The sequence below is a fragment of the Nycticebus coucang genome, chromosome 22 (genome assembly GCF_027406575.1).
Source record: "Nycticebus coucang isolate mNycCou1 chromosome 22, mNycCou1.pri, whole genome shotgun sequence".
Taxonomy (NCBI): Eukaryota; Metazoa; Chordata; class Mammalia; order Primates; family Lorisidae; genus Nycticebus; species Nycticebus coucang.
In genome coordinates this window covers 38,514,754-38,540,093 of record NC_069801.1, presented here as the reverse complement: position 1 = coordinate 38,540,093, position 25,340 = coordinate 38,514,754, and the positions used below count along the sequence as shown (strand labels likewise).

Genomic DNA, 25,340 nt, shown 5'->3' with positions numbered 1-25,340 from the left:
AAGATATACGAGTTAAAATAATTCTAGCTATTATGTTATAGCACCTAATGCAAAAAGCAATGCTAAATATTATTTGGTAAATATCAGACAGTAACACAAGACTATATCTGTCCATCATCTGCCTATTGTTTATGCCATTTTCAGTCCAAATTCCTTTACACCATAGAAAAACAGTGCGCATTAAACATTTGGCTGTGATCCTGTTGAGCTGACATAAACTTCCAGAGGTAAAGAGAGAACCCAAGGAAAGCTAATAAAGCAATTGCCATGAACATAGTCTTTGTAAAGAAATTCTTTACCTTCAACACCCAACTGAGTCTTTGGTGGTGGCAGCTGAAAATTTTCCAACAAATACGATAAGAGAGGAACCTTGGTTAAGGGATGGTTATGCCCTCTTGGCTGCTCAAAGCCCCAGGAAAACTCAGGTTAGCCAGAATTGTTATGCCTTTACCATACCAAATGAGTCCCATTCATCCTGCCTGTGACTATGGACAACTCTGAAATATCATGGGTCATTAGCATGTCTCTCTGTGTCTAAGTACTTTCAGAAAGGCCACCTTTACATCTTTGTTCCTGAGGCTGTAGATGATGGGATTGAGGAAGGCAGAGACAACATTGTAGAACAGTGCCAGCTTCTTGTCCCTCTCTGGGTCATACCAGGAGCTGGGCCTCATGTACATGATCATGGCTGGCCCATAGAACATGGTGACCACGGTGATATGGGAAGCACATGTGGAAAAGGACTTGAGTCTCCCCTGGGATGAGTGGATTCTGAAGATGGCGGCAAAAATACACACATAAGAGGCCAGAATGAGGGAGAGTGGGACCAAGAGCAGGATGAAACCCAATATGAAGTCTAAGTGGTCATTGAAGGATGTGTCTGCACAGGCCAACTTTAGGACAGCAGGGACCTCACAGAAGAAGTGGTTTATCTTGTAGGGGCCACAATAAGGCAGATGCATGGTGAAGACAGTGTAGACCAGGGCCCCAGCCATGCTAATGGACAAACACATTGTGACCATCTTGATGCAAATGGGACTGCTCATGAATAGGGTATAGTGAAGGGGAAAGCAGATGGCAACATACCTGTCATAGGCCATAATGGCATAGAGGACACACTCAGCAATGCCCAGTACCAAAAAGATGAACATCTGGGCAGTACAAGCTCCCCAGGAGATGGTCCTCCTTGGACTTACCATGTTAACCAACATCTGAGGCATGGTGGTGGTGACATAGCTCATGTCCACCAAGGAGAGGATACTGAGAAAGAAGTACATGGGTGTGTGGAGGCATGAGTCCAGATAGATTAAGGTGACAATGAGTCCGTTGCCCAGAAGGGTGATGAGGTAGAGGAGGAAGAAGAAGGTGAACAGGGTCATTCTGACCTGTGTCTCACCGGAGAAGCCAAGTAGGATGAACTCGGTCACAGAGCTGATGTTCTGTGGTACCAGGAGCACCAGGCTGGCAATCTGTGATTGCATCAGCACCTGAGCACAAAGGGTGAGGGATGAGCAGAGCAGACAGCAGAATAGAATTGTGTTGGCAGGAAATTCTTCCCAGAAGCCAGACACACATACTCAGGGCCTTGGAGAATACACAGAGCATAGACTCGAGTGTCAGGCACACATGAGCCTGGTAGCCTCTTCACCTGCTCCTGAGTCACTTAGCCTCTCACAATCGCAGGGTTTTCATTTGATAAGTGGGGGTAATATCTTCATAATGGAGATTGTATGAAACATGCCTAATTTATAGAAAATGCTCAATAAATGAAAGCAGTTTAGATCATGGGGAGCTTGGTGGAAAGAGCAGTGGACAGAAGAGAGAGCAGGTGCATTGGTATTCTTGAGCATCTGAGGTCCAAAGGACAAGGCTGAAAACATGATCATGGGGCAAATGGTCATGAGATGATGGTGGAGGTGAGGAAGACAGAAAAGCTGTCCAAGGCTGAATAGGTAAAAGAAGATGGTGTCAGACATGTATTCTAGCTTTAAGAAAAAGCAATAATTGGATGAACCTTGTCCAGAATAAGGACGGTTTGTGAAAGTAAGAGGAGACTGGGGCAGCTCAGTCTTTCATGTTGAGAGGGGAAACTTTCAAGAGATAAGGACTGGTCAGCAGTGCACATGTCAAACCCTGGTGCCAAGATGACAAGGGCTAAGAAAGAAGAAGTGCCCACAGACTCATTTTCGCAAATCCCGCATGCTCCATTTCTCCAATCCACACCTCAGACCTAGACTCTTGCAGAGGACCTCTCCTGACCTCTTCTCCCTATCACCCACCAGCAGCTACTGTCTCAGCAGTCATGCCCCTTATGACATCTCCCTAGACTGGCATTCAAGACCTTTCTCAATCTAGTTCTAACTTTTTTAAGGGGACATAAATGTTTTTGATTACATGAATTACTTTTGTAAAACTTGAGTCCTGACTATATGCGTGCCTTTCACCCAAATAGTGTTCACTGTATTTATTGGGTTTGTTTTTGCCCCTTTGATCCCCCCTCTCTCCTGGTTGATTTCCACTGACTTTTATTTCCCTCTGGGTGCATGGATGCTCATCAGTTAGTTTCAGTTTAAAAGTGAGTACATGTGGTGTTTGTTCTAGCCATTAAAAAACGTGTTGATTAGTAGGATGTAAGCACTCCAATTTGTACAAATAATGAACACATAGAATCTTATAATGGCACAAATGTATTTATGATCTATGTACAAATGACTTAATAATAATAAAAAAACATGAGTCTGGAAGAAACTGGAGATCATTCTCCTATTTGTGTCTATGCATTTCTCTAGTTATCTCAGTAAGACTTCTGCGCCATGATACTAAGCCACCACACCAAAGGTATGCTAGTCTGGGCAGCTTGGGTCTCCTGCCTTGGAGCGGCAGATCTTCCAAGCTAGCTGGCTTTCTCCATGTCTGCCACTATGCCAGCTGTGCCTCTGCTGGGAATGCCTGCCCTACTCCATTCTACCTCCTCACTTCCCACTCTTCAAGGTCCAGTTAGCTTTTCCTTCTCCTTACCTGCCTGCTCCAGCCTTGTTTATTTTATGTGTTTATTATCTTCCTTGTAAGGCTGAAGTCAGAGGCCGTGTCTCTGTTAGATCTCTCCATCTAGCACACAGATGGCACATGTCTAGAGCTTGACAAAACCTTGGGCTCATGATTATTTCAGTGCCCGGAGAAAGACAGTAAAGGTCCACCCAGCCAGGATAAAGTAGGGCTGGGCAGGCTGCTTTCAGAGCTCTATTCTAAGGCTGTTTTTTTATGATTTAAGACCAGAGTCTGCTCTCCCTCCCAAGCTAATAAGGCAGGACCAGTACTAAAACTTGGATCTCTCGCTGCATAGCCTGCTAGGCTCTTGACCCCTGCACCTCCTGCCTCTCACAAAAACAGAAGTAAAGGTGCAATTATTATACATCCAGCCCTCACACACTTCAAGCTCCCTATTCATATCCACCCACCTTTCACTACCTGGCAATGTTTCCCTGGCCCTTCCCAGCCTCTGTGCCTCTGATGGAGAAGGGAGAGGATGACACTCTGTGCAGAGATGGGAAGGCACTCCTGAGAGGGACCTGCACAAGTCTGGAAATGGCTGTGATCAAAGTGTGTTGGAGATGAGTTGACTCTCACTCAGCAGGGGCAGGTCTTCCTTTCTCTCCTCCCTAGTGAGTGGGGAGACAACGTTAATGTGGGGTTCAATTGTCCATTCTTGGGGATGCTAGGGAAGTGAACTTGCCCAATGGTTCCCTTGGTCCTACCTAGAAATGCTTGTTCTTCTGCTTGAGTAACTCCTTCCCTCCTGCTGCAGTATATGGACCTGTTTTGTCTTGATCACATGTGGTGCAGCAGAAGGCAGTTGATCTGCTTCTTTGCTCTGCAAGGGAGACACCCTGTCTCTTTTAAGTATATAGGACCCAGAGCAGCCCTGGAGGGAGGGGATTCCAGTTGGCAGGAGCAAAAGTCCTATTTGTATGAGAAGGGGGTTGGAGCATGGAATTCCATTCCTGGGGATTCCCTGTCTGTGCTGGTAAATGCAGCCCAATATGGACAGGTGAAAGATAAAGCCAGAAAGTTTAATGCCCCCAAGATATTTGGGGCTTGGAGCTGGAGACCTGTGTATCCTTCTGAAGTTTCCACTAGGGACTGAAGTTTCTTCCCACTGAGACCTACAGGAGGGAGAGATCCTGTGGCTGAGCTGCCACATCCCTATGTGACACAGTGATGATACTACTAAGATATGCTGTTTCCTTCCCAAACACTTTCAAGCATCTTTTACTTCCTTAGGTTTCTTCTCCAAGGCCCTACACCTAATAGGGTGTAAAAGAAGGCTCAGATTGGCCAGCACCTGTGACTCAAAGGAGTAGGGCACCGGCTCCATATACCGGAGGTGGTGGGTTCAAACCCGGCCCTGGCCAAAAACTGCAAAAAAAAAAAAAAAAAAAAAGAAGTCTCAGATATAATAGTCACCCCTTATCCAGGAGAGGTAAGGGAAAAATGCAGGTTCCCCACCATTTAACAGAAGCACTGGGCTAGGGCCTGGGTGGTTCAGCAAAATTGTTATAAAGTAGAGTAAATAGGTACTAAGATAACTGCTGCAGGTGGCGGGAAGGGGACGTGCCCAGCACTTTCTTATTTATTAATTTTTTATTAAATCATAGCTGTATACATTAATGCATTTATGGGGTATGATGCGCTGGTTTTATATCCAAGTGCAAATCTATTATGTATAGAGTATAAATGTCTTAACCTAGAACTTTCTTGTTCCCAGAAAGCTGGCTCAAACTGGCCCTGACTGCTTTAGAACTTCTTAGGTTGTCCTATAGTGCCTTTTAGCTAATTATAATACTGAAATTCCTACCTAGTGGGAAATTACAATGTCATTAACTTAACATGGGTTGCATGACAGCTGCTATTACGATGATGGTACTGTGCCTAGGTGATGTGTTCCACTGTGAAAAAGCAAAAATACAATGTAAAAGCTTTGAAAGACTAATTAGGAAGAGATTTAAGGCAACATCACAGGGTGGGCAGCCTGGATTTTGCAGGTAAAAAGCTCTTAAAGAACACAGAATTCCGGTGCTGCCCTGGAGCATGTGCCATAGTAAGTACCTCTAATAAACTCACCTAAGTCATCAAGCTGGTCTTGTCTGAGTCATTCTTTGGCCTCTTGGTTCCCTCTTAGGTTGAGGGTCTGTTTTTCTATACTGTCCCAGGATTTTCCTGAAACAGGAATATGTTCCAAGACCCCAGAGGATGCCTGAAACCACAGATACTGCTGAACCCTGTATTCACCTATGTTTTCCCCTAAACATGCATACCCATGACAAAGTTTGAGTTATAAAATAGGCAGGGTAGGAGCTCAACAACAGTAATTAATAAAAAAATACACCTGCGGTGCATCTTACAAGGAAATATGTGAATCCTAGTAAAAGTGGAATGTAAAGGTCTTAGCAAAATAACTAAGAAAATGCCACGAAAGCTATGTTAACTAGTGTGATGAAAATGTGTCAAACGGCTTAAAGTTAGGGCCCTGTGCTTGTTTTTTTGCACAGGGCCCAAATACACCCATGCTCTTAAAAAGCTCGGGCTTTTGGGCCGCGCCTGTGGCTCAGTGAGTAGGGCGCCGGCCCCATATGCTGAGGGTGGCGGGTTCAAACCCGGCCCCGGCCAAACTGCAACAAAAGAATAGCCGGGCGTTGTGGCGGGCGCCTGTAGTCCCGGCTGCTCCCGAGGCTGAGGCAAGAGAATCGCGTGGGCCCGAGAGTTGGAGGTTGCTGTGAGCCGTGTGACGCCACAGTACTGTACCCGAGGGCGGTACAGTGAGACTCTGTCTCTACAAAAAAAAAAAAAAAGTTCGGGCTTTTTAGGAGAGCAAATTAAATGGACCCCTCGGGGGTTCCCCTCTACCTCCCAGAGCCCAGTTAGTGCTTCATCCCTCTGAAACTTGAATACCAAATGTGTCATTGCTGGTAATGTTCTAGCCCCTTGATTGATGGCTCTGAGGGTACAGGCTATAAGAGGTGGCTGAAATAGACAAGTAGCCAGGATTTGGTTTTGGCTCCTATTGTGGAATGAGAGAGTGCTTGTCACATTTCAAGAACATGAATGTGCTCTTTGAAACTGAGAAGGGAATATGAAATGCATGCCAGCTTCTGGCAGTTAAGAATGCTTAATGACTCTGACCTTGCCTTTGCACCAGTGTCCTGACATTTAAGGGGAAGGGGTACCGTGGTGCTGGCAGAGCTGATTGGTTTCCAGTGCTTTGTTAACACCAGGGAGCTCTCCTAAGTCTAGCTTGGATACTATCTGCCATGACAGATGGGGCTGCTCCTTGAGAGCAAAGGCTGGCATGTGAACAAGAAAGAAGCAAAGTGGCACTTAGGGGCTGGGTGCCTGGCTTTGTTTCCATTTATGTGCCAGGCTCGAAGTGGACACAACAGATTGCCTTTCTTTTCTGTCAGAATTTGTGGGTGTGTTCAGACACCTCGTTTCTTTTTTTTGTTTGTTTTTTGAGACAGAGTCTCGCTGTGTTACCCTTGGTAGAGTGCTGTGACGTCATAGCTCACAGCAACCTCCAACTCTTGGGCTTAAGTGATTCTCTTGCTTCAGCCTCCTGAGTAGTTGGGAGTACTGAGAAGGCCAGATTGACCACATCTTGCCCTCTCTCATTCCAATTGGGCACAATACTATAGGTGCCCACCACAATGCCTGGCTATTTTTTGGTTAGAGTTCTCGTTTAGGAGGCCCAGGCTGGGCTCAAACCCACCAGCCTTGGTGTATGTGACTGATATCCCACATACGGGCGCTGAGCCTAAAGGTCACCTTTTTGTTGGTCACTAAAGAAGCTGTATTTGGCGTAAGATTTAACGAACCTATAAACGCCCCAGCAGCTTTCAGCCTACAAGTAAAACAAAGTAGAAGGGTGGCTGAGCGAGTGGAGAAACTCTGCATCTTTGGTTATTTCTGAGTAGATTTGACTGCTCTATGGAATTTAAGTAAACCTTAAAGTTTGACTTAAAATGTTTACATTCAGAGGGAATTGAATATAAATGTAAATATCTCTAGTGTTTCATGGGAGCTCTTTTTTGATAGTCCTTGATTATGTTCCCATAGTGCACACATATGCCTTGTGCTGGTTAGAATTAATGCTTCTGACTGCATTTTTTCACCTAAATTGGTTGTTACAATGTAGCTTTCAGTTTTGAGTCTCTTTTCTTGGTCATTATTTCAGGTTAATTCTCCTTTGGTTTTGCAGGTTAACTGTAATGGGATGCCAGATCAGCACAGCCCTGCCTCTGCTGCCAGTTGCTAATGCCTGTAAAATAATCTACCCCAAAGAATCATTTGAGAGTTCTTTGGACTTCATCTTTAAAGGAATTCGAGTGGCTGGGATTATCCTAGAAAACCTTTGGCAGTTAGTGAAATTAGGGTACAACTTAGTACATTCAGACCTCCAGTTTGGGTGATCTGGGTATAAAGTTATAAATTAGCAGTTCTGATAATGATTGTAATTTGAAATTATTAACATGTATATACTCTGTTAGGGGAGACTGATGGGAAATGTTTTTCCTATGGGAGCAGTGTGTCTTGGGTTTAAATTTTGAAGCACAAATAAAGTTTTTTTATTGACCTACAAAAAAAAAAAAAAAAAAAAAAAGAAAATGTGTCAAACGGTCTATGAACCAAGTGTATGGTGCCCCATGATCATACTAATGTACACAGCTATGATTTAATAAAAAAATAAATAAATAATAGAAAATTATAACAACATACTCTAATAAAATCCATGTCAATATGGTCTCTCTCACAATAGCTTGTACTATACTCACTCTTCTTCTTGGGATCATGTGAGGTGATCAAATGTCTACATGATGAGAGGAAGTAAGGTGCATGATATGAGCTTTGAGTTGTCACCTTAGGCTACTATTGACCTTGAACAAAAGCACTGTGATACCAAATGGTAGGTAGCACACACAATGTGGATATGCTGGGCACAGGGATGATTCATGTACATAGTAGGACAGAGCAGGACAAAGTGAGATTTCATCACATTACGCAGACTAATGCATGATTTACAACTTATGAATTGTTTATTTCTAGAATCCCCCAGATTCCAGGAATAATATTTTTGTACTGGTGTTGACTTCAGGTAACTGAAACTACAGACAAGGGGAACTACTATAATATCAGTGCTCTTAATATTTGTTAGTGTCCCCATAACTACCACATATTAAATACCTATTATAGGCCACATATACCTTATTGTGGTATACATGTTACCAAACTATTACCACAACAATAGCCACCTACTCTTATCAGTTGCTACACTGGTCATTACCCATAATATAATTAACCATCACAACAAGGTTGATATGCCATGTGATAGATGAGGAGACTCAGACAGTCTAAGAGAATTAAGTGGTTTTGTTCATACCACAAAGAAGATCAATTGCATAGCCCAGATTTAAACTTAGACCTGTCAGATTCCACATCATTGTATATTTCTAGCACTGAAAAGCAAGGCTGGTTTACAGGGTGTGTATAGTCTGGCTGTGGAATGTTTATAGGGCTGGCATAGGAGCCAGGTGGGTGAAGGACTGGGGCAGATGTGTAGCCTTCCTCTGATGCACTCTGAGGATGAACTTCCCAAACTAATTCTCTCTTGGGTCATTCTGGAATTCCAAGAGAGAAAGGTAAGAGAATAACTTGGCCTCATTAATAAATGCTGATCATGGCTTATTGGAAAGGAAGCTGCCTCAGGGATGAGAGGCATCGGCCAATTGTGGGAGATAGTCCAGTCCAGCAAAGTAGAATTCAAATTCTCTTTTTTTGTGTGTGTTTTTTTAAGAAACCAATTAGTCAATTTTCAATTGAAAAACAAAAATTGTATATCTTAGGGTATATAACATGATGTTTTAAAAAATGTATACATTGTAGGATGGCTAGATTGAGCCAACTAACATATGCGTTACCTCACATACTTAAATTTTGTGGTGAGAACACTTAAAATCACTCTCATATATAATAAATGGCCAGATTATGGTTGAATGCTGATTTCACCACTTCCTAGCCAGATGACTTAGGTAAATCACCTTTCCTCCCTGAGCCTCATTTTTATCATATTTAGAAGCAAAAATGATGCTCAGAATACCTAATAATCTGTAGTGATATTACCTTATCATTCCTGAAATCAGATTTTTTCCTATACAATGTGGAAGGCTGAGGAAAAATAACTATAAATGCTGCTCCACTGTCATTATGGTCCCTCCAAGGGAGGACTCACTCTCTGGGCAACCTCTGTTGGCTGCCTGATGCACCACGTTCCCTGTAGACGAGGACTATTCCAGAGAGCACCTGCTAATGAGGGACACATTGTGTATTTGTGCTGCAGTGAAAACTGTAGCCATGACCAAGATGTCGCTTTTGAACGCCTGAAACGTGCTGGCTAGGGTGACTAAGGAAAAGAATTTTTCATGGTATTTTGTGGAGAACGGCTGTGAGGCAGCAGGGCCTTCATGGCTTGGGAGAGGTCCAGGAGACATATCCTCCTTCTCAGAGAAACAATATATTTTCCTTGAAGCTTCAGTCTTTAATTACAGAAGAAAAACATGTTTTCCTTAAAATTTTAGTTTTTAACTTTACAGCTGTACTTTAAAGTAGTCATGTACATTTTCTAGCTAATCTTTCTACATATCTGCATATCTTATAGATATGTAGCTTGTACATATTTTATTTTGTTTTATTTTTATTTATTTTTATTTTTATTAAACCATAGCTGTGTACATTAGTATGATCATGGGGCACCATACACTTGGTTCATAGATTGTTTGACACATTTTCATCACATTAGTTAACATAGCTTTTGTAGCATTTTCTTAGTTATTTTGCTAAGACCTTTACATTCCACATTTACTAGGATTCACATATACCCTTGTAAGATGCGCCGCAGGTGTAATCCCATTAATCCCCCTCCTTCCCCCTTCCTCCCCCCTCCCTCCCCTCCCTTTCCCCTTTCTCCCTATTCTTAGGTTATAACTGGGATATAGCTTTCATGTGAAGGTCCTACATTAGTTTCATAATAAGGGTGAGTACATTGGGTACTTTGTCTTCCATTCTTGAGACACTTTACTAAGAAGAATATGTTCCAGCTCCATCCATGTAAACATGAAAGAGGTAAAGTCTCCATCTTTCTTTAAGGCTGCATAATATTCCATGGTGTACATATACCACAATTTATTGATCCATTCGTGGATCGATGGGCACTTGGGCTTCTTCCATGACTTAGCAATTATGAATAGGGCTGCAATAAATATTCTGATACAAATATCTTTGTTATGGTGTGATTTTTGGTCTTCTGGGTATATGCCCAGTAGGGGGATTACAGGATTGAATGGCAGATCTATTTTTAGATCTCTAAGTGTTCTCCATATCTCTTTCCAAAAGGAATGTATTAATTTGCATTCCCACCAGCAGTGCAGAAGTGTTCCCTTTTCTCCACATCCACGCCAACATCTCTGGTCTTGGGATTTTGTGATATAGGCTAGTCTCACTGGAGTTAGATGATATCTCAAAGTAGTTTTGATTTGCATTTCTCTGATGATTAAAGATGATGAGCATTTTTTCATATGTCTGAAGGCCATGCGCCTGTCTTCTTCAGAGAAGTTTCTCTTCAAGTCCCTTGCCCAGCCTGTGATGGGATCCCTTGTTCTTTTCTTGCTAATGCATTTGAGTTCTCTGTGGATTCTGGTTATTAAACCTTTGTCAGAGACATAACCTGCAAATATCTTCTCCCATTCTGAGGGCTGTTTGCTTGCTTTACTTACTGTGTTCTTGGCTGTGCAGAAGCTTTTTAGTTTGATCAAGTCCCAATAGTGAATTTTTGAAGCAGCTTCAATTGCCCGGGAGGTCCTTCTCATAAAAAACTCGCCCAACCCAATTTCTTCAAGGGTTTTCCCTACACTCTCTTCTAGTATTTTTATAGTTTCATGTCTTAGGTTTAAATCTTTAATCCAGTGAGAGTCTATCTTGGTTAATGGTGAGAGGTGTGGGTCCAGTTTCAGTCTTCTACAGGTTGCCAGCCAGTTCACCCAGCACCATTTGTTAAATAGGGAATCTTTTCCCCACTGAATGTTTTTAATTGGCTTGTCAAAGATGAAATAACAGCAAGTAGTTGGATTCATCTCTTGGTTCTCTATTCTATTCCAGATATCTACTTCTCTGTTTTTGTGCCAGTACCATGCTGTTTTGATCACTATCGATTTGTAGTATAGTCTGAGGTCTGGTAGCGTGATTCCTCCTGCTTTGTTTTTATTTCCGAGTAAAGTCTTGGCTATTTGATGTTTTTTCTGATTCCATATAAAATGAAGAATTATTTTTTCAAGATCTTTAAAGTATGACAGTGGAGCTTTAATGGGGATTGCGTTGAAACTATATATTGCTTTGGGTAGTATGGACATTTTAACAATGTTGATTCTTCCCAACCATGAGCATGGTATATTTTTCCATTTGTTAACATTCTCAGCTATCTCTTTTCTTAGAGTTTCATAGCTCTCTTTATATAGATCTTTCACGTCCTTTGTTAGATAAAGTCCCAAGTATTTCATCTTCTTTGGCACTACTGTGAATGGGATAGAGTCCTTAATTGTTTTTTCAACTTGACTATTGTTGGTATATATAAAGGCTACCGATTTATGAATGTTGATTTTGTAACCTGAGACACTGCTGTATTCCTTAATCACATCTAAGAGTTTTGTAGTAGAGTCCCTCGTATTTTCCAGATATATAATCATATCATCTGCGAAGAGCGAAAGTTTGATCTCTTCTGACCCTATGTGGATACCCTTGATCGCCTTTTCTTCTCTAATTGCGGTGGCTAAAACTTCCATTACAATGTTAAAGAGCAATGGAGACAATGGGCAGCCTTGTCGGGTTCCAGATCTAAGTGGAAATGATTCCAGTTTAACTCCATTCAATATGATATTGGCTGTGGGTTTGCTGTAGATGTCCTCTATCAGTTTAAGAAATGTCCCTTCTATACCAATTTTCTTAAGTGTTCTAATCATGAATGGATGTTGGATGTTATCAAAAGCTTTTTCTGCATCAATTGAGAGAATCATACGGTCTTTGTTTTTTAATTTGTTTATGTGCTGTATTACATTTACAGATTTACGTATATTGAACCAGCCTTGAGACCTTGGGATAAAACCGACTTGGTCATGATGTATGATTTGTTTGATATGTTGCTGGATTCTGTTTGTTAGAATCTTGTTGAATATTTTTGCATCTATATTCATTAGTGATATCGATCTATAATTTTCTTTTCTTGTTGGGTCTTTTCCTGGTTTGGGGATCAGGGTGATGTTTGCTTCATAGAATGTGTTGGGTAGTCTTCCTTCTTTTTCTACCTTTTGGAACAGGTTGAGTAGTATAGGTACTAATTCCTCTTTAAAGATTTGGTAGAATACTGACGTGAAACCATCTGGTCCCGGGCTTTTCTTTTTGGGGAGATTTTGTATGGTTGATGATATTTCTGAACTTGATATGGGACTGTTCAACATTTCCACCTGTTTTTGATTATGTCTTGGAAGGGGACGTGTTTCCAAGTAATGGTCTATTTCCTTCAGATTTTCATATTTCTGAGAGTATAGTTTCTTGTAATATTCGTTAAGGATTTTTTGGATTTCTGAGGAGTCTGTTGTTATTTCGTCTTTGTTATTTCTGATTGATGAGATTAGAGATTTTACTCTTTTTTTCCTGATTAGATTGGCCAAAGGTTTATCTATTTTGTTGACCTTTTCAAAAAACCAGCTTTTTGATTTATTGATCTGTTGTATTATTCTTTTGTTTTCAATTTCATTTAGTTCTGCTCTGATTTTGGTTATTTCTTTTCTTCTACTGGATTTGGGGTTGGATTGTTCTTCCATTTCCAGTCTCTTGAGATGTCCCATTAAGTTGCTTACTTCCTCTGTTTCCGTTCTCCTGAGGCAGGCTTGCAGTGCTATAAATTTTCCTCTTAGAACTGCCTTTGCTGTGTCCCAGAGGTTCTGATAGTTCGTGTCTTCATTGTCGTTTTGTTCCAGAAATTTGGCAATTTCCTTCTTCATCTCATCTCTGACCCAGCTATCATTCAGCATAAGGTTATTTAACATCCATGTTTTTGTATGTGTATGCAGATTCCTGTTGTTACTCAGCTCAAGTTTTATTCCATGATGGTCCGAGAAGATGCATGGAATTATTTCTATTCCTTTAAATTTGCTGAAGTTAGACTTGTGACCTAAGATGTGATCGATTCTGGAGTAAGTTCCGTGGGCTGATGAGAAGTATGTGTATTCAGTTTTGTTGGGATGAAATGTTCTGTAGATGTCAGCTAAATGTAAATGCTGGATGGTTAGATTTAAATCTAGAATTTCTTTACTCAGCTTTTTGTTGGAGGATCGATCCAGCACTGCCAAAGGAGTGTTAAAATCTCTGAGTATTATAGAGTTGGAGGAAGTCAAGTTGCTCATGTCTGTTAGAGTTTCTCTTATAAATTGAGGTGCATTCTGGTTGGGTGCATAGATATTAAGAATTGAAATCTCATCATATTGAGTCTTACCCTTAACAAATATGAAGTGACCATTTTTGTCCTTCCTTACTTTTGTTGGTTTAAAGCCTATTGTGTCCGCAAATAAAATTGCAACTCCTGCTTTTTTCTGGTTACCATTTGCCTGAAATATGGATGACCATCTTTTCACCCTGAGTCTGTATTTGTCTTTTAAGTTAAGATGTGACTCTTCTATGCAACAAATGTCTGGCCTGAGTTTTTGTATCCAGTCAGCTAACCTATGTCTCTTTAGAGGGCAGTTTAAGCCATTCACATTAATGGAGAGCATTGATAAGTTTGGTGAAATTTGGGGTATTGAGTTTTTTGAAAGTCCAGTGGTCATTTTTAATGCTTTGCCATTGTGGAAGTTAGAGTTTGATCAGAAGTTTCTGAGTGAGTTTACTTTTGTAGTAGAGGATTGGGTTGGTTATTATGGAGGATAGGTCTGAGAATATCCTGAAGATCTGGTTTAGTTATGGCAAATTTCTTTAGCATATATATGTCATTAAAGTATTTAATTTCTCCGTCGTAAATGAAACTCAGTTTAGCTGGGTACAAGATCTGGGGTTGAAAGTTATTTTGCTTGAGGAGATTAAACGTTGACGACCACCCTCTTCTGGCTTGAAAAGTTTCAGCAGAGAGATCTGCAGTCATTCTAATGTTCTTCCCTTTGAAGGTAATAGATTTCTTTCTCCTGGCAGCTTTGAGAATTTTCTCCTTCATATTAACTTTAGTGAAGTTAATTATGATATGCCTGGGGGATGTCTTATTGGGGTTGAGTCGTGCTGGGGTTCTGAAGCTATCTGCTATCTGAATTTCAGGTTCTCTAGGCATGTCTGGAAAATTCTCTTTCATAATTTCATGCAGAAGGGCCTCTGCACCCAGGGAGGCCACTTCATCTGTTTCAGGAATTCCTGCGATGCGGATGTTTGCCTTCTTTGAGTTATCCCAGAGCTCTCTGAGTAAGTGATCCATTTTTGCTCTCCATTCTCTTCCTCTTTGAGAGTTTGGGAGCGTTCAAAGGCTTTATCTTCGATGTCAGAGATCTTTTCTTCTGCTTGGTCCATTCTGTTGCTAAGGGATTCCACTGTATTTTTCATATCTTTGAGGGCTGCAAATTCTTGTTTCAGTGTGTCTAAGTCTTTCGTGGTTTTGTCTTTAAATTCGTTAAATTCTTGAGACAGTTTTTGAATTTCTCCACGAATTCCTAATTCCATTTTGTTAATCTTGTTTGCCATCCAAATTGTGAATTTGATTTCCGACATCTCAGTCAGTTGTTTGTGAATGGGATCTTCAATTACATCTGCCGTATCTTTCCTTGGGGGGGTTGATCTATTATGGTTATTCATGATACCAGAGTTTTTCCGCTGATTCCGCCCCATGATTGTTTTACTCCCTTTGATTTTCCTCTGGTGTTTTTTCGAGGACCCGTACAGTGCTGTGGCCTGAGAAACTGGGGCCTTGTTTGGTGTAGAGGGGATAAGTGGTTCTGACTTGTTTTCAGCTGGTTTCTATGTGACCCTAGTGAAACAGTTACTCTTTGTTGAAGTCTCAGCTGTGGAGAAATACCAGCAATTAAGTCACCCCACCCACCACAGGCAACAAATGGAAAAGGAAAATCAAACCTTCCTACAACCACACATCCAGGGCACCACCTGGATAGTCCCCAGGTGAGTGACTCAGTTCAAAAGGTCCAAGTCCATTGTCTGAGCAGCTGCCTCGGGTGGGAGAGTTTAAGAGGTCCCTGGGAACTGGGTCACAGGGGTCTGTTGACTACTCTAAAATGGCTTGCTCCAGTGCTGCGTGGAGTCAGGAAGAGCGACCAGTAAATAGATCAGTCTGGGAAGAATGATGCCTCCTTCCCCACCTTGCAGCTCTGTCACACCCAGTCTCTGCTAGCCCCACAGGGCTGTGACTCAGTCAGTTGTCTGCAGTAAGCAGATACTCCAGGGGTTTGCACCTGCCTAAGTCACAGAGTAGTCTGTGTCTGCTCGACTAGGCCGCTATTCTCTGTCTTTATCCAGTAAGGAGTGGTGTGGCCTGTCAACCTCGGGCACTTGATGGAGGCTGGAGGTGTTCACTCAGTTCCAGCCCCACCCTTAGTTTATGTTACTGGGTGAAGGGAACAACCCTGTGGGAGTTTGTTTCTGACCTTGCCAGATTCCTCTGCAGAGAAGAGGTTGATTTGAGTCCTAGAACCTGTGCCTCAGGCCCTGTCTTTAGTCCTGCGGGTTTGTATTTGCAGTACGATCAGTTGTTGGCTGTAGCCTCTTGGCCTCCTTTGTCTATAGGCTGGTGATCCCCTAAGGGCCAGGTGCATCTTAGGCTCAGTAGTGCGGTCCTCTGGATCAGCCCCACCCTGGGAGTTCCCCGGTTCCGCGGGTGTGTTTTCTAGTCCCCGTGTTCCACCCAGGTCGGTACCATCTCAGGAAAACCCTTTACTCATGTTGCCTGTGTTTCTGTCCCAAGTCTATTCCATTGTGGTTGCCATCTGAGAAGATGCTCGGCCTCATCTGGTTGCCCAGGAAGACAGGAGGAGAGACTATGGGATATCTGGGGGTGGGCCTTGTTATTGCTGAAGATGGCTGTTGCTCTGTACCTCGGGGCACCACCGCTCCAATGTAATTCCCTCTCAGCCGACCGTTGTCTTCTCGCTCCTTTCCTACAGAGTCAGCACTGGCCAGCTTCAGTCCAGGTCCTGTCTACACCTCTTGAGAGTTCACCCAAGTATCTGGACTCTTGGGGGGGCAGGTCTCCAGATCATGGAGTGAGAGTGGAGGGGAGTGTTAGCAGCTCAGAGTTGCAGGTCGTAACACCAAGCTCATTGAGACAAAATGAACAAATAAACAGATGCAAAGGTTACCAGGCACATGGGCCCGTAGAGACAGAGACAGACAGAAACACATAAACATACAGGCACGACAAAAGCAATACAAGAACAACTGCAATAAAAATAGTGATAATCATAAAATAATTGAAAGAAAGGAAAAAAGAGTGAAAAAGTGGTGTTAGAAGGAATGTTAAATGAGAAGAAAGAAGAAATTAAAATTAGAAAACATAGACATAAAAATATATTTATATAAAAAGTAATAATAAAAAATTATCGAAATCTCCTCTAAGAAAATGGTGAGGAAAAAACAGACAAAAACAAAACAACAACAACAACAGCAAAAAACTCCCATGAAAACAAAAAAAACAAAAACAAAACTAAACTAAACAAAAAAAAGGCACCAACTACAAAAATATTCTTGTGTGTAGAAATATACCTATAAATATCTATATGTTTGCTGTAGGGATCAACTTTCATAGTAATATATTCATACTGCAATATACTTTTTGGACTCCAGGTGGTGCTGTGAGTGGTTCTGAGACTTATACCTGATTTACAGTTTATACCATTACCATAGTAACCACCTTCCATGGCCGATCACCATTTTGGTGTTTCCATAAAAGTTTGTCGCCTATGAATTGTGCAATATTGGCTGTTCTTTTCCAGACAGCACTTGCCACCGACCTTCCCACTCAGTGCAGGTGTCCACGCTGCCTAAGTCCCTCCACTCTGTTCCCAGGTTCCCCTGCAAACTGGCGACTGCAATCAGCCATAAGGGGAGCGGTGCTGAGTTCGCGAGGTCGTTGGCGATTCCCAGCTCTATCTCCTGTAGCTGGTTCCCACAGCGTCAGCACCCAAAGCCGGTCAGCGGCTTCAGTAGCTTCGTGGCTCCAGAAGCCAAAGCCGGGTCCTAGGCTTCAAGCCAGTTCCCGTGGTTGGAGCGCTCGGGGAAGTTATTCTGAGTTTTATGGTTCACAGTTTCCCTTTTGGATGGGCGCCCGCCAGCCCTCTCCAACACCTGGGGGAAAAGTGCCCGCCCTTTTGGGTAGTTCAAAATGTCTGTTTCCGGGCAGGATTCCTTCCCTTCAATTGTCCAACAGTTTGCCCAGCTCCCTGTGGTTTTGAGTGGCTATCCTTTCGTATGCCTCCCTCAGTTCAGGATTAATTACTTGTCAATTGGATTTTGTCAGCATTTACAAGCTGCTGACCTCCGTGGGGGAGGGGCCTGCTGGCCGGCACGGCCAAGCAGGGATGAATCTCTACAACAGAGTCTGTGATTTTTAAATTACCCCTCATATATAGCAAACCGCCAGTTCGCTGGGCGTCTCCAGCTGTCTGTCCACTCCAATAATCCACACACAGGGAAGGTCCAGATCGCCTTTCCTCTCACCTGGTGGCTTGGGAGAGGTGGGCTACACGTTTGTCCTGTCCGCCATCATGCTCCGCCTCCCTTGTACATATTTTAGATATCACACAGTAGTAAAAGATTATGTTCACGTGGGAATTTGTGCTTGTTTCTCTTATCATAATTAAATTGAAAATGTGTCTTATTTCCTTGAGAAACAACTCTGTACTGCCTCAAGAAAATAAAGCTATTTTGAGCATTTGAGAGCTGGTGATAGCTGAAACTATCTCAGTCCTCTCGATCCCATCTTTGTTTCTTGTGTTTTCTTTTTCATTCTCCACCATCCCCCCTCTGGCCAGTTTGTCCTCATCCAGGTTCATGAAAGTATTTCATTTTATGTATTCAAATTCACATATCCAAATGTGGTTGGCAGCCAACATACTGGACAGTACCAGTCTATATTCTACATTCCTAAGGGATTCACTCAACCTTGCTCCCTGGTACCAAGCACAATGCCTGGCATGTGCCAGATGCTTAGTAAGTGCCAAATGGATGCCTGGCTGAAGTGGTGTCCTGGAGAGGGGCAGGGAGTTCACTTGATCACCAAAAAGCCCCTGTCTTGGTATGATAACCTGGAGGAACTTGCATATGGTAAGTCCTAGGGTTTCAGAATGACATTGAGATAAAGCACAGAGAGGCTGTCTGGCCTCTGTTCACTCTCCCAGTGAGCTTATGGGATGCAAGTTGGGGACATGGAACAATAAGGAATATAACATCTGATGGGTGGACATCAGGCGGAGGACTTGCTGTCTGCCTTATGTTACGGATATGCCCAGTCCAGTGCCTGGCTGCTGAGTCACCTCCCTTCTCTTCATTCTCAATCATCTTGCTGAGGTAGACATTTTCATTGCAGACATTGCAGATGAGAACAGTGAGGCCCAGAGGAATGAGGCCACCTGGCAGGCTAGTCCTGGAACTGACTCCAAAACCCAGGTTCATTCCATGGTGTATCTGTTTCTCTCTGGGGACTTGTAGGGATAAAGAGCTGTGGAACTGCAGATATGTCTGGTGTTATCAACCATACTCATTTCAGTACAGGAGGATGGGACATCCCTGCTCCCCACCTTCCCCGTCACTCTCTGTTGGGCTCCACTAGCTACACTCACTCATGCCCCGGGGCATTGCTCTCTCTGCCTGCTTTGTGCTTTTCCTCTGCCTCTCCCCAGGCCTGGCCCTGCAGTAGCTGCTCTTCCTTCTCAGGCCCTTCCCCACACCTTCCTTCATGTCATGTCTTCCAGCCCTCCACTATTGGGTCTGTTTGTAACTCTGTATGTTGTGGCCTCTGCCCCCAGCCAGACTATGAGCTCTGAAGAGTAGGACCACATCTGCCTCACTCAGTCCTCCCCCAAGGGCCCAGAACAGTGCCTGGCACAGTGCCAGTGTGTGCCTCATCATGGCTGAAAGCTGAGCAGAAGGACCAGATGCCCGTGTGTCAGGTCCTAGACAAGTCTCTGAGACTGGATGCTCTGCCTTGAAGAACAATGTAGCTAGAGTAAAGGGCACAGGGACGCCCAGCAGACCCAGATCCAGAGTCCTTCATAACACTGACCTCATCTCCCAGCCAGCTTTCTGCATCTCATTCATTATGCTGCCCAGGGTCCAAGGATGAAATATCCAGAGACACAGACTGAAAACTAGGAGATTGGATAGGGCTCTGAGCCCTTGGTAAGTGTGGCTCCTATCCTCAGTAAACACCAAAGCTCAGGGGCAGCATAGGTGGAAGCCAAGAGAACAGAGCAGGGAGAAAGACATGCCTGGGTTTCAGTTCTGGCTGCTACTCACTACTGTGGGCCCCTGGGAAGTTTCTAAGCTCTTGTATGACTCCACTTCCTCATAAAGTTCACAGTACAGCACATAACTTGTTAGGTGATGCTGATCTGAAGAGATGAGGTATCTGTGCAGTGCTCAGAGCACAGCCTGGTACAGAGGGAACACTGTGCATGTGTTGGTTAAATGAAGAGAACTGACCGTAGACGTCTGAGTCTGCTCCTTCCATGACCCAGAGGGTGAGCTTGGCATGTCACTTACATCTGTTAGTTCTGCTTGCTCATCTGTAAGTGATAATCTTAGAAACAGTGTTATCCTTTTTCGTTTGGAAGGATACAGCTAGCCACCAGTGAGCCTAGGAAATAAAGTCCTTAGCTCTGAAACATGCTAAGTGAGAAAGAGCTTCTGTTATAAGGAAAAAGCAGACATCAGTGAACACTACATGAAGACATTCTAACACCACTTTCTGACTGTGTGAACATAACCTCTCTAAGCCTCCTTTCACCCGTCTTAAAGTGGGAATAATAATGGTATCTAAGGATAAATATGACAATGTGAAGAAACTCAGAATGGTAGTGAGTGCTCAGTAAATGTGGACCATTCTGATGTTGGGGAGTAAGGACAGGAAGGTACTCAGAGCCCCACCTACTTCCAACCAGCTGCCTCTTCTGGCTGCTTGCCTGGGCCCCATTGCCCTCACCCAGGATTTATGCAGGACTCCTCCCTTTTTTCACTCTCTAATTCCAGTCCAGGACATGGAGCTCTTCTGCAGGGCTGCTTCACACAGACTTGAGAAAATGGCTGAGAATGACAGTGTTACCTAAGTGAAGGGGAGAGTAAACCAGCTGATCATCTGAAACTTCTCCTTTTCAGATATGTGGCCTGGCTGTACAGAGAGGGGACTGGCAGAGACAGAAGCTTCCAGCTCGGTCCCTACCTCTTACACAACACAGAACTGAGTTCAAAGGAGAAAGTGTGTTTAGAGAGCTGGAGAAGAGGTCACCACTCAAAGGGAAAATAGGGTGGCCTAAGGAATAGTGAGGAAGGGTAGAGAGTTATAGGAAAAAATGTAAAGGACAGTTGTTGATTATGAAAATTAATAATGAATGGATCATTAGTGATTGTTAAAAAGGACAAGGAAGACGTTTTCACAAAAAGAAGCAATTGTGAAAGGCAAAGGCACCCAAATGGGGTTTTGTAGTGAGGGAGAGAGAAAGACTGGGCTCCACTCTAAGCACAGCATGGGCAAGTAGGAATGTACAGGCAAGGATCAAGGTGGGCTCCGTGATGGGAAATAAGTCAAGGAAATGAGTAGAGGTGGCTTCTGGCTAATCTCCCTCTGCATTATTCTTACTGAGAGAAGGCTAGGATGGTAGACCTCAGTTGGGGGATGCTGATGGATGTGGGACCCCACTTAGGGTGTTCAGATATCGAAGGAGGCAGATTCTAAGAAATAAGACTCACCAGTATTTTTGATACTATGGAATAATGCAGAGGAGAATATGGAAGTTCAAAAGTCAGGCCTAGTTGAAAAAGACCTCAGGGAGCCTGAGGTCTTGTTTGTTCCAGGACAGAACCTTTGTCAGGGGAGAAGGAGGGTTGTGAAAGGGAAGGTCTGGGTGAAGACAGAAATCACCCCCGTTAGATGATTAAGGAACTTAGAAAAATACCCCAAAGAACAAGTAAATGAATTCACCAGTCTTTACTTTCCTAAAGAACTGATTGGTGGGATTACACCTGCAGTGCCTCTTACAAGGGTATATGTGAAGCTTAGTAAGTGTAGAATGTAAATGTCTTAACACAATAACTAAGAAAATGCCAGGAAGGCTATGTTAACCAGTGTGATGAAAATGTGTCAAACGGTCTATAAAACCAGTGTATAGTGCCCCATGATTGCATTAATGTACACAGCTATGATTTAATAAAAAAAATAAAAAGAACTGACTCATGAGAGTGCCACATGTGGGTGTGGCAGTTCAGCAGAATAGGAAGGGCAATTAGAGCTTTCCCTGCTTGCCCTGCCAGGCTCACACCCTCCTAGGCTTTTCAGATCACACACTGCACATGCCCCCAGCTCAGTTATCATTGCAAAGGTTGCAAAGGTTCTGCAAGTACCTCCATGTTCTCTTGTCACTGGAAACCTTGACCATATTCCTGGATTAGGCTGCAGGTATAGTAAGAAATCACAATATCCCCCAGAGAAATAGCTCAGGTCTTGTAAAGTCTTCAGTGGTAATGAAGCTGGAGTCTCAAAGTGACATGGTTGGAGGAAGAATAGGTTCCATCACACTGACTCAGGGCTCCCAAGCCACCTGCAGGATCTCACTCTGGACAGGCAGAGTACCTGCTACCTCAACACTGTCACAGGGGAAGCCACAGTCAATGAGCACCTCTCAGCCTCTTCTCTCCTGGTGACATATGCAGTTAATTGCACAGTGTATTATATAAGACTTAGGTGTCAGTGCTCACTTGTACTCAGGACTCCGTGTGACCTTTTCAAAGCACACAGTCATTCTTTCTACAAGTATGTGCTGGACACCTACTAAGCACTGTGTGCCACTCCAGTATCTGGGGACTCACTTGACAAACCCAGCCCCTCCCCTCACAGTGCTAACATATAGTAAGGGAATGAGCCCCCAGTGTGGCCTCCACTGGAGGCAGTGGAGGAGGAAGTGTGGGCACATGGCCCGCCTAGTATTCAGACCTTTAATGCTGTTCATGTGAATGCTGTCAGCTCTGTGTACCAACACAGCCATACATCTGCAGAGTGGGGCATGTTTTAAGCCCAAGGGTATCGTCTCTAAACTAGGTTCTGCTCACTTCACCACAGGGGTTTTCTGATCCTGCATCCTCCTCTTTAGGTCAACTCAGAATACCAGGACCACAGGCTAACCACTTCTGGCTCTAAAAGGACATCACTCTAGACAAGGCTAAATTATGGAGCCTGGGAGAAAATGACCACCACAAATAGTCTCCCAGCACTTCTGCTGTCTGTCCCCGCATTTGATGCCATAAGTGTTCAATGCACAGAGAAATAAACATTACTTTAAAGTAGAAGTCTAAGTTGTCCTACCTGGAGTCTCAGTTTTCTTCATTCTGTCCAAGTCCATTGGTTCAAATCCTTATCTTTTAACCCAATGTGAGAATTCAAGGGTACGTCAACAGTCTAATGGATGTATATCTTAGTCTTTCCAAACACACAAAAAGGATGATAAAACAGGCCAGGTGTGATGGCTCACTCTTGCAATCCTAACACCTTATAAATCCAATCCTAGATTTGAATCCGGAGTGTTCTTCTCTAGAACAGCCTAGTGACCCTGCTTAATACCATTGGAGGGAACATTAAGGACGGAGGTAGAGAAACTGATTTCCCCATCCTGCTACCAACTGCTGCTCCTCACACTCTCTCTGCTGAGGTAGTAACTCCCTGGGCACCACAACCCCCTCAAACTCGGCTCAACCCATACAGCCAGTGCCCACATATACACTGTCACTTGGGCCAATAGACTGTGCAGGGTGAGTACATGGCATAGTGGGGCTGTGTCAGTAGTAAACTGATCTCCTTCATACGGAGGGGTTGCACTGTCCTGAGCAAAGGGGAGAAGGCTTAAGGGAAACAATAGGCTTTGCTCCTTATTTGAATTATCATGCATTCTCCTTATTTGCTAATATTGCACAGATTGTCAAATAGAGGTCACGGTAAATATTCTTGTGTCCTGAAGTATGACCTGTATGACCACAATTTTGTTAATTAACATTAGTTTTCCCAAACTGAATTCATTTTTAGTTCTACAAACTCAGTATTATATGAAACTACATATGTCTTTTTTACTTACCAATGATGTTACTAGAAGAAAATGTGAACATGAATTATTTTCTCTGCTTAACAATACTATATAGTTATCAGTTATTTTAGCTTTCCTCAACTGCAAAATATGGAGTCTAATGAGGAAGGGTGAAGGAGAGGCCAGTGAACTGACTTAACACCTATCAAAACAGAGTAAAGTCCTGCACTTAACATGTACTGTCCACCCATGCACCTGCTACACATAGTGTCTAGCCAGTACCTTAGTTAAATGGTTACATGGATTAATAATAGCACCTTTTTAGGACAGCCAAGGTTCATCAGACATTGAGGAAAGCCACCCCAGCAAAAGAAACCTAAGTGAGCAAATATGAAAGGATCATTAGATATAGGATTATATTAAGATATTATCTATATGGTAGGGCAAGGTTCTAAACATTTTCCATATATTAACTCACTGCTGAGAGGAACCCAATCAGGTAAATGCTATGTCTACAATGTATGTAGTTATCCACAGAGATGACAAAGCACATAAATTTAACCTTAGGGTCAAACAGCAGGTAAGTAACAGAGTCAGGCACAAACATCCATGATTTTCACTTCGTTTTTTTTTTTTTTTTTTTTTTGAGACAGGGTATCAAGCTGTCATCCTGGGTAGAGTGCTGTGGTGTGGTGTCACAGCTCACAACAACCTCAAACTCTTGGGCTTAAGTGATTCTCTTGCCTCAGCCTCCCAAGTAGCTGGGATTACAGGCACTGGCCACACCACCTGGCTATTATTTTTTGGCTGCAGTTGTCATTGTTGTTTTAGCTGGGCCAGGCTGGGATTGAAGCCACCAGCCCTGGTGTATGTGGCCGGCACCCTACCCACTGAGTTACAGGTGCTGCCTATGCTTATCACTTCTATGATACACTATAGCTCATCATGAAAAATGGAGATAAAAATGCACGTTCCAAGGAACCAGAATGAAGAAAACTTGCAAAAAATAATTAAAACAGTAATACATATACTGAGAAATCTGACAAGATATTGTCTGAATAGAATGAAAAAAAAAACAACAATGTGATAAAGAACCAATTAGAGAATCAAGAAGAATTGAGGTAAAAAATGAAATGAAAATTAGACTAAATGGTGAATAAGATGATTAGAAAAAGAATCAAAGGAATTGTTTTCCCAAAATTAAAACTATAATACAAACTTGGAAATTATTAGTAGAAGATGCTCAATCTTTAACAGCAATTGTAGATAAGAACAATGAAAATGGGGGGAGCCTAATAAATTTCCCAGAATGAAGAACTTGAGTGTCTCCAAATACTCCAATCAATAATGAAGTGGGTCTACATCAAGGCATGTCACCATAGCACATCAGACTGGCAGGAAGAAGAAAAGCTTCCAGAGAGAAGGAGAGGGCAAATGATATGAGATTTCTCAGTAGAACACAGGAGGCTCCAAGGCAAAGCACAGGTACCTGCCACAATGTAAAGGTAAAGTCACACCTGCTTCATTAAAGCCAATTTCAGAAATGGTGGGAGACAAAAAGTTGCCCTCTCACTTTCCTTCATTTAAGGAAGAAACTAGAAAATGGAACATAATAAAAGAAGAATAAGGCAGAAGAGTGAAACAGTACCCCCATTTCTCATCAATTACAAAAATTAATTCAACATGGATAAATGAATTAAATGGAAGGCATGAAACTGAAACAATTCTAGAAGAAAATACAAGAAAAAACTTGATTTCCTCCAGCTCCATAATAGTCAGAGATTTCAACACACCTTTGGCAGTGTTGGCTAGATCCTCCAATAAGAAGCTGAGCGAAGAAATTTTAGATTTAAATGTAACCATCCAACATTTGGATTTAACAGACATCTACAGAACATTTCATCCCAACAAAACTGAATACACATACTTCTCATCAACCCACGGAAAATACTCCAAAATCGACCACATCTTAGG

At 42.8% G+C, this 25,340-nt stretch overlaps 1 protein-coding gene across 1 annotated transcript in view; it reads right to left on the bottom strand.

Annotated features, from left to right (window-relative positions):
• Positions 1-515: 515 nt before the first annotated feature.
• The window catches only part of LOC128574702 (olfactory receptor 2A12-like), a 101,920-nt gene continuing 77,095 nt past the window's right edge, over positions 516-25,340 (bottom strand). The window contains exon 6 of the mRNA XM_053575550.1: positions 516-1,487. Within this exon, the coding sequence (XP_053431525.1) occupies positions 516-1,487 (972 nt within the window). The remainder of the gene's footprint in view (positions 1,488-25,340) is intronic.